The 10,613-nt window shown below is 26.7% G+C and overlaps 1 protein-coding gene across 1 annotated transcript; it reads right to left on the bottom strand.

Annotated features, from left to right (window-relative positions):
- Window positions 1-6,961: 6,961 nt before the first annotated feature.
- LOC127284301 (uncharacterized) lies at window positions 6,962-10,301 on the bottom strand. The gene is made up of 6 exons (XM_051309690.1): window positions 10,268-10,301; window positions 9,996-10,151; window positions 8,213-8,422; window positions 7,480-7,706; window positions 7,157-7,319; window positions 6,962-7,061 (listed from the first exon to the last, which is right to left on the bottom strand). The coding sequence occupies exons 1-6, from the start codon at window positions 10,299-10,301 to the stop codon at window positions 7,009-7,011; spliced, it is 843 nt and encodes a 280-aa protein (XP_051165647.1). The 3' UTR covers window positions 6,962-7,008.
- Between the last annotated feature and the right edge of the window lie 312 nt (window positions 10,302-10,613).

Below are 10,613 nucleotides of genomic sequence, written 5' to 3'. Positions count from 1 at the left end.
AAGTGAAATATTTTGAAAAGATTATTGATTAAGATTCTAGAAATGTGGAAAGGAAATATTTCTAAATTGTTAAAAATACATATTTCGGCAATATCATCCGGATATATTTGTGAAAAATAAAAATAATGAATTACAGAAATAAATTGAGGTATTGATTGTGAAAATATGTGACAAAAATTGTGTATTTAGTTAAATAGTGACAATTTATTTATTATAAAGAAATGATTACATGTAAGATGCAACACAGGAAAAGTAAGTATAAAAATAGAATACTTAAATTAAAAAATATCCGCTCAGGTACGCATGAATATACTATAAAAGTCAATTTGTTACAAATTTTACTTGACTGGACTTTCAATTCTTAACTTTTTAATTGAATTCTGTTAAACAGAATAATTAGAACAAATGAAACTTATTTTACTATATTTCTGTGCTACATAAAACTTACATTACAAAACGTAGTTTCTTTTAATTTTTGATTCTATATAAACTAAAAACCCTATGGTGGATTGAAAATTCCATGAATCTCCAGAGCTGGTCAGATTTTAAGGAGATTCGCCGAAGATTTTTGGAAATCGTAAAAAAACATGATTTGGTGAAAAATCGTGAAAAAAGTTTCTTGGCGGTTAACTGAATGTTTAAGGAGTAAAATTGAATTGCAGAATTTCACCAAAGTCTTAATTAATTAATAATTATTGTGATTGCGCATGAAAAATTACAATGTTTTGGGCTGTCAGTTTCATCTTTATAAAAATACTTTTAAATATTAAAAAAATGGTAAAGAAATAAAAAAATAAAAATAAATGGTAAAAACATATAAAAAAATTATAAAATATCCGGTGAATCTCCTCAAGACCTTTCCAGCTGGAGATATTAACAAAATTTCCGATCTGCCAGGGAAGCATTGTAGAACCCAGTAAAAAAAATAATTGAGAGTAAGGAAAAATAATAGGGAGTTAGCTTACTTTGTATTCGGTTTGGCGTCTAAACCGTGTAGGGACGTTACGGTTAATTATTTTTTCTTACCCTGAATTCTTTTCATCTGGATTGTTTGAATTGATATTTGTTGATCAAAATTTGCAATACAAATGAATAGAATGCATGTTCCAAAGTGTCAAAATGCCGATTTGGATTAAGAAATGTGAAATTTTATGAAAACGACAAAATGTGAAATATGACAGATTTATCGACAATTTTACCATGTGAGTAGTGTTCATATGATAAATTTACCATACGAGCACTACTCACATGATAAAATTGTCGATAAATCAGTCATATTTCACATTTTGTCTTTTTCATAAAATTTTACATTTCTTATTCCAAATCGGCATTTTGATACTTCGGAACATGCATTCTATTCATTTGTAATGCAAACGTTGATCAACAAACATCAATTCAAACAATCCAGGTGAAAAGAATTCAGGGTAAGAAAAAATAATTGGCCGTAACGTCCCTACACGGTTTAGACGCCAAACCGAATACAAAGTATGCTAACTCCCAATTATTTTTCCTTACTCTCAATTATTTTTTTTTTACTGGGAATATCCCGTTTACATATACTAACTTCGTTCCTCTGATAAACAGAATTTACATTACAAAACCTTAAGTTTCTTACTTATTATCTTTGGGTACTTTTAAGTGTAAGACATTCTATATTGAGGATTTGGATCGAAAAATTCGCTCTCTGTTTTAACAGAAGGCCCTCGGAATGTCAAAACAAGGTGAAAATCAAAAGTAAAAATTTGGATTTCTGAAAATATTCTTCTTGTTAAAAATGAAAATGCTCTATTTTTCCTTTGAATTGTTTGTATTAAGCGAATAGTTTCGATGAAAAAAGTAAACACTTACAAATTTTAATTAATGGATTTTATTCCATTTTTAAACATAAATCATCGTATGTGGGGAAGTTTACATTAGAAAAAAATTCTAGTGAGATATTTGTCAAATATAATATAAGAAAGTTTTTTTTACAAAGTTTTAAATTTATTTATAAACAAATTTGGAAAATTTAAAACTTTTAAGAAAACGCAATTGGCGCGCGGGATTGTTGTGGAGTAGACAATAATTGCTCCACACATCACATTGACAAATCTAATAAATATGAATTGATTTATTATTGTTAATTATAATTATTATTAATTTTTTAAAAATTTATTTATTTAAACCAATTATTATATTTTTTTCCAATATGTATAATTGAGCTAAAATTTTCCAAAGCAGTGTTACACATATTATTATGTGTAGTATTACGTATTACACATACGCATTTATTACATCAAGTCTATAAGAGTAAAAAATTGTTTATATATCATAACAAAAGGTTTTATAATAAAAATAATTCAATAAAAATAAAAAATATTTCGATTATCAGGTATGAAAAATCTTCTTTCAAACATATTCGATAAAATATAAATAATATGTTTTGTTAAAAGTTTAAAATTTAAAAATTTTTTTTATAAACAAATTTAAAACTTCTTAAAAAATTTACTTATCTTATAATAAATAAATGTCTCATTAGAATTTTTCTCTATCATAAAATTCCCTGCAAACTTTTTGTCGACGCATATAGAAAAACTTTATTTCTGACAGGTATTTACATATATTTAAAAATTCTTGAACAATTAACGTTTTCTTTAATTTTTATTAGCTAACCTATTTGCTTCAGAAAAAAAATTAAAGAAAAAATAAATAAAAAAAAAAAATAATAATAATAATTCTTGTTAACGCAGCTGGCAAGTTCATCGATCTAGCTTACCAGCTATGAACTTAGTTCTGTATGAACTAAAAAGACTAAAGAAAAAAAATAAAAAGAATGGAAGTATTTTATAACATTTCTATATGGGACTGCGTCTGAGAAAAGGGTGTTTATGACCAAAAAAATCGAATTTTTATTTATAATGCATTCTTATAGTAAACCGCCTAAGATATGTAATACAATCATTATTGAGAAAAAATTTTTTTGGTCATAAGCACCTTTTTCTCAGACGCGGTCACAAACACTAACTTAAAAAGATAAACTAAAAAATTGTAGAACGTCCCATATACATTGACTTAATAAAATGATTTTATCACATCTTAGTTATCAAATTTGGTTTGATTTCTGTACCCTATATTGAACAAAGTTAAAAATTCTTTAAAAAATTTAACTTAATAATTAAATATGTAATTTCACTTTAAATGTTTTTTTAAGTTTAAATAACTATTAATTGAAATCTTTCTTAATAAAAATAGAAAATCTCGTTATCTTAATCTTCATCCGATGATTCCTCAGGCACTGTTTTGGCCGTCTCTTGAGCAGTCAGTTTCTTTACCTTTTCTCTATAATAAAGCAATTAAATAATTGTTTTACAGTAAACATATAAATAAATATATATTTCAATGAAGGGGTTTCCTAAATTTTTTTGGTCAAAAAAATCGAATTTTTTTTTCTTCATTTTTTGATAGGAAAGTATGTTAAGAATGTGTGGTTAAATCATTAGATCGTAATTCGCTCAAAATCTTAAGTTATTTAACAAAATACATATATATATATATATATATATATATATATATATATATATATGCGTCTACAGATCGTATAATTAACCCTTTCGTGTCCACGATAAACCGAGCGAATGGATTTGCTTGAAATTCGTTACTCGGGGTGTTATTGGGGTCTCTGATTACGAATTTAATGTCAGATTTTAAAGATTCAAAATGGCGGATCCAATATGGCTGACAAGTTTTTTAAAAAGTGTTTAGATTGGCTCGAAATGTCCTACTCGGGGGTTTATGGGGTCGCTGATTACGAATCCGGTGTCCATTTTTCAAATTTCAAAATGGCGGATCCAATATGGCGGACGAGTTTTTAAAAAATGCTTGGATTTGCTTGAAATTTACTACTTGGGGGTTTTTGAGGTCGATGATTACAAATCTGAAGTCATATTTTAAAAATTCAAAATGGCGGATCCAAGATGACGGACAAATTTAAACAATGCTTGGATTGAATATGATGACAGAATTCGAAAATTCAAATATAAAAAAGGTTTTTTGGTTTGCTGATAATAAACCCGACATGGTCATGGACCCAGTACGGACAATTCATCATATTCATATCATTTCATCATTTTCGAGCAAATCCGATTAGTTTTAAAATTTTTCGTCCGCCATATTGGATCCGCCATTTTGAATTTTTAAATTCTGACATCATATTCGTAATCAGTGACCCCAAAAACCCCCGAGTACCAAGTTTCGAGTAAATGCAATTGATTTTTAACTTTCATGTCCGCTATATTGGATCCGCCATTTTGAATTTTTAAAATCTGACATCATATTCGTAATCAGCGACCCCAAAAACCCCTGAGTAAGAATTTTCAAGCTGATTTAGTTACTTCTGCTTGACTAATTATAACCTTTTGATATCAAAACTTTAAACGCTTTTTTCTCAAAACACTATATTTAAAAATGGTAACCAGTAGAACTCAAAAACCGTTTGACCGATTTCAAAAATTCAAGTTGCATTCGATTCAGTGGAAGTTTTTGCAGGCCCTAAACCTCTAATATATTTAAAATATTCAATAATCAGGTTTTTGTGAGTGATTGATTGTCAAAAAATGGTGTTTTTTCAGTTTTTTGGGTTCCAAAGCTTGCCATTTTTTTAATTTTTGATTTTTTTTAATATCTCGAGGTTTAGGACCTGTATTAGGTCTTAAACTTTAAAATCACGTTTGATTTTTTTATTTTAGATGATTCTGCGATGAGCTACAGTGGTTACCGTAAAGGACTTTGATTTTGACCAGTGTACATAGCGACCTCTGTAGAAGGAGCATAATAATATTTTTTAAGATCGCAATTTTTTTTTAAATAGTTCTTGACGTATATAGTAACATGTAAAAACTTTTGATCAATTATATTTTAAAACTTATGAGTACACGATCTTTTAAAAACCTTCTATTTTAGGGCAAAAAAATTTAGGAAACCCCTGAAATCAGACCTTTGTCTATATATTATTTTTAATTTTAAATCTTTGATGTAATTTGTCTAGAGTTGTGCAAAAAGCCAGAAAACTCATGTCGGGTTCGGACTACCCGAAAAGTCGATTACTAGAAAATTTTCGGGTTTTTGAAAACATACTCAAGTTAAAAAAAAATTGTTTTAAAAAATTTCGAGTACTAGATGTGTCGAAAAAGTTCAAGCTATTTTTCAGGTTTCAGTTAAAGTTAAAAAAAAAAAATTTTTAAATTAAAACATAGACAAAAAAATATTGTTAAAAATTCAAAAAAAAGTAGAGTATTTTCGAAATACCGGAAGTTGAATAAAATTATAATTCAGAAACAATTAAAATTAAAAAAAAAAAATTTCGAAAAATAAAAACTTGGAAAACCAACTTTTAGAAAAATTCCAGTTTAGATTTGCCAAAACTCAAATTTAGAAAAGCCAAAAGTCAGTAAAAACGGAATTCCAAAAAAATGACCATAAAAATCAAAATTAAGCAAAATCAATTTAAAAAAAAATTTAGTTTATATTTGCCAAAATTCAAATTTAGATGAGTAAAAAATCATGAAAATCGGAATTTAAATGAAAATGAGGTAGAGAAAAATGTAAATTTTGGAAAAATGAATACTAGACAATAAAAAATATGAAAAATGAAAAAAAGGGGAGATTTTTACAAATACCGGAAATTGAATAATATTGAAATCCTCAAACAATTGAAATTTAAAAAACTAAACTTGGAAGAATTAAAACTTAGATAAATCAATTTTCAGAAAAATTTCAGTTTAAATTCGGCAAAATTTAAATTTAGAAGAGTCGAAATTCAGAAAAATCGCAATTCCAATTAAAATGAATTAAAAAGAATGTAAATTTAGAAAAATTTAAAACTATCCAAAAAAAGTATAGTATTTGTTGTAAATACCAAAAACATGGAAAAAAGTCAGTCACTTCTTCAAATTTGTCAAAAATTTGCCATTTTCTAGGTTTCAAAAGTTAATTCCCTGACTTTTACAGGTTTTTTCAAGGTTCAAAAAAATTCCCTGACCATTTCAGGTTTTCCAGGTAACGTGGCAACCCTGATAAATATATTTTTAGTAAAATATAGACGAATGTAAAAGTAATTTTACATTTTTGTACAAAATTCAGAACACCTGTAAGAAATGTTTAAATTACAACGTGTTTAGCGAGTTATTATTATTTTTCAATTTCTGGATTTTTATGATATTAAAATAAAATTTTTTCGGACTTGTTTTCCCTTTAAAATAATTATTATAACTGTTCTACTGAAATGTGAACAAATTAAATCCTCAAATAATGCGTTTAAAATTTCCGCGTAAACATATGAAAACATATTTTTAAAAAATTCAACCAAAATCTAAACTTTTTTGGGTTGACCAAAAATTAGGACTGAAATAATTTGTTTTTTAATTTTAGTAAATATTCGAATTTGCATAAAACTTCTTATTTAGAGATTTTTAGGTTGCAGATTAGAAATCTCAACTTTGTTTTAAAAAATTTTAAGTGTCGGGTCCAATAATAATCAACACAAAAAAATTGTAAATACCATGTATCACAAAAACGATATTTTTTTCTAAATTTGTCTATCATATTAAATTTGACATTTTGAGCCCTCAGAATAGAAAATTATTTACTTATTTAATGAGATCAAATTTCTAGGACTTATAGCCTACTGATTAACTAATACAGAGAATTACAAAATTATATTCGTAATTAACGACTCCTCTCAAATAAATTGAAATTGCTGTATCTTTCAACGAATTTGTGAAATATTTTTCAAATAAATATTGTTCGTTTATGAAAAAATATTACCAATAGGGCGTCATTAGAATAGGTATACTGTATTTCAACTTATTATTTATAAATAAGTCAAAATGGGAAATTTTCTTTTTATTTACAGCAATTGACCTTAGCAAATAAATAGATAAATAACTAACTAACTAAATAATGTATAAATAATTATAAATCTTACGTTTTTCGATTTATTCGATTGCTGCACTGCGCCAACCAATCCTTGATCTATTTTTCAATGGATGAATCTTTTTCGTTGTTTAAAAGTTTTAAAGTGGTATCTGCAATAAAGAATCAGTTTGCTTATGTTAATTGTAATTAGAAAATTATATTTAAGATGTAGTGTTTTCATTATAAACTATAGTATTTTATTTACCAATGACTATTGTCTTTATGCGAAGATCTTTAAAACTTCGTTTTTTTGTTCGTCCATCAAATGAATATTTTCTTCCTACTTCGTCCGTTAATAAAATGCTAAGCATTCTTTTCACTGTGAGACTTAAATTTGTCAACGCCCTTAAGCGTTCTAGTGAAGAAATCTGTAGAGAAAATAAAAGTTGATTTAATTTTAATAACAATTTTAATAACAAATTAAATATCCTTTATAAAATAATTATTTTACATTTTTAATTTATGATTATTTTGTAAAAAATAATTAAGTAATGTTACGTGTAATAATTTTATAAAATAATTGCATGCCAAATCTTTTCTGAATCTTTTTGAAACCAATTTAGTTTCAAGGTTCATGAGCTCTTCGATACTCTTGACAGGGAACTGATGTTCCTCCCCAGGTTCCCCATAAAAACGGAATAAATTTAGTGGAACATCATTACTTGGTTGACCATTACTTTCTCTATTAGCTATTCTCTCGACCATAACACCAATTGTGTTTATTTTTGTAAACAAGAGAACATCTTTCTCATCCACTAAAAAATGAAAAAATTAAAGATGGAAATTAGTCGAATTTTACTGAAAAGTTTCCTATAAAAAAATATTCTCGCAGATTTCCACGCGGAATCCTCGTGTAGATTTGAGTAAGTTATCAAGGATTTTTTTGAGGAATCCTGGAGGATTATTTATTTTATGTTATCAATGTTCCTAAAAAAATCAGCAAATATTTTTTTTAATAATTTTCCTCGAGGATTTTTTTGCATTTTATTCATTTTACTCAAAGAACTGTCAATGATTTTTTTCAATTTAAAATTTTTCCTCAAGGAACTTCCGATGATTTTTTTTATTAATTTTCATCGAGGACTATATTTATTTTTTTTATTCCTTATGGGAAATGCTTAAAATTTTAAAACAAATCACTGAGAATTACTTGAAGAAAAATTAATAAAATTGCAAAAATTATGGAGGATTTCTCCATAAAATTTGATAAAATTTTAATTATATTATATATAATTAAAAAATTAAAGTCCATTTTTCTTACTTTCCAGTCTTTCGATATCTTCTTGCCTGTCTTCAAATCGGCTTATCTTTTGTCCGCGTTTAGGTGCGACAGATGCTGAAACAACCCAATTTTCAACTGTATTTGAAGGTCCGGCCTTTTGTTGAACACCCCCATTTTGAACTGCATTCGAAGGTCCGGCCTTTTGTTTAACACCCCCATTCTCAACTGCATCTGAAGGTCCGGCCTCAACTTTAAATTAAAAAGTTTTTCTATTTGTATTTTTAATACATAAAATTAATTTCACCGATTATTATTATTAAATATTCTTCATATTACAGACCGTTCAAAATTTATGCAAGCTAGGCTTAATAAGAAGTTGCTAAAAAATTGGATTATTTGTTGCACTTGTTATGCAATAAGAAACCTTCGTAAGAACATTTTATAGTTAATTAAATATTTTTGGAAACTAATTTTCTTCTAATTCCGAATTTTGATAAAGAATTGACTATAGAAGTGGTTATTATTGTTGTGCGTATACTTCTCTAGTTAACGGTATTTCACCCAGTAAAAATAAATAATTGAGAGTGAGGAAAAATAATTGGAAGTTAGCTTACTTTGTATTCGGTTTGGCGTCTAAACCGTGTAGGGACGTTACGGACAATTATTTTTTCTTACCCTGAATTCTTTTCACCTGGATTGATTGAATTGATGTTTGTTGATCAACGTTTGCATTACAAATGAATAGAATGCATGTTCCGAAGTATCAAAATGCCGATTTGCAATAAGAAATGTAAAATTTTATGAAAACGACAAAATGTTAAATATGACAGATTTATCGACAATTTTACCATGTGAGTAGTGTTCGTATGGTAAATTTATCATATGAACACTACTCACATGATAAAATTGTCGATAAATCTGTCATATTTCACATTTTGTCGTTTTCATAAAATTTCACATTTCGTATTCCAAATCGGCATTTCGACACTTTGGAACATGCATTCTATTCATTTGTAATGCAAACGTTGATCCACAAACATCAATTCAAACAATCCAGGTGAAAAGAATTCAGGGTAAGAAAAAATAATTGGTCGTAACGTCCCTACACGGTTTAGACGCCAAACCGAATACAAAGTAAGCTAACTCCCAATAATTTTTCCTTACTCTCAATTAGTTTTTTTTACTGGGCATTTATGTGGACAAATAATTATAGATTTAATTAAGTTGAAAATTTCCAAATAAGAAGTGTAGATAAAAATTTTTAAAATGGGTTACTTAGCATTATTTTTCATTATAATTTTTTTTGTTTCACAGAAAAACTTTTGTTCACGGTTTTCAAGTAATTTAAAATTTAAGCTTAACACCAAACAATATAATTTTTAATTTCATAAATTTTATAAACTAAAATAATTAGTAAAAAATGTTTCCTCCAGTGTGATTCTATAATTTATTGCATATTTAAATGAAAGTTTTCAAATCCTAACAATAATATCTTGCATATACAAAATTGTTTGCTAATTAAAAATTATTTTTAGTATTTCAAATAAATTTGTATAATAAAAATTTGACAATTAAAATGTATACTCAAGTTTGTCAAGAATCATAATTAGTTACTCTTTATAAAAATTGCACTGGTTGTTAAATTGTACAACTGTATGTTTTAAAATTTTGTGATTTAAATTTTAATTAATTTTTATTTGCTAATTTAAGAAGTCAAAATATCTATATTTTTAAAATTATGGTATCTTTATTTTATTTTCTTTTAATTAGATAAAATAAATATTGCAATTTGTTGTGAGAATTTTAAGAATTTGAAACTTACTATTTAGAGCGTCATTGGTATGTTGATCAACAATTTCGTTAGAAGATTCACTAGTGGAATTCTTTCCGTCACCAGTTTCATTGCCATTAGGTTCTGCTAACAAACTCAAATCTTGGTTAGCAATATCACTTCTAACTGTCTGTGCAGAAGAGTTTTCTGAAAAAGGGAGAAAAGATTACATAAATATATAATCAGAACTCTACAATAATAGACAAAAAATGCATGATACCTTATTTCTATCAACTAATAAATAAACTAGAATAAATATTTACCAATTGATTTTAAGGGAGTAAAATGGTTCTTCATAATCCTCTTTTCCATCTTCTGCTGAGGCGAAATTTTGATAGTCTTTCTTCCATCGAATGTGTCTAGATTTTTTCAATTTTTCGTCATTCTTCGCGTCATCACTTTCAATTTCTGAAAGTTCTTTAAGTATACTCAAAACTCTATATGAATTGTCCAAGTCACCTAAGAAAATTGTATACACTACCGTCCGAAATTGTGCGAACTCTGCTTTTTCAACAACTATAAAACTGTTCAAATCTTCAAAAATATTAAAACTAAAATTTTTTCCTCTTTATTTTATTAAAGTTAATAAAATTCTGAAAGAAATGACAA

This window comes from Leptopilina boulardi, unplaced genomic scaffold (genome assembly GCF_019393585.1).
Source record: "Leptopilina boulardi isolate dan_hultmark-lab unplaced genomic scaffold, ZJU_Lbou_2.1 LbouV2_322, whole genome shotgun sequence".
NCBI lineage: Eukaryota > Metazoa > Arthropoda > Insecta > Hymenoptera > Figitidae > Leptopilina > Leptopilina boulardi.
The sequence above is the reverse complement of the archived record's forward strand: the minus strand, read 5'-3'. Positions and strand labels throughout refer to the sequence as shown.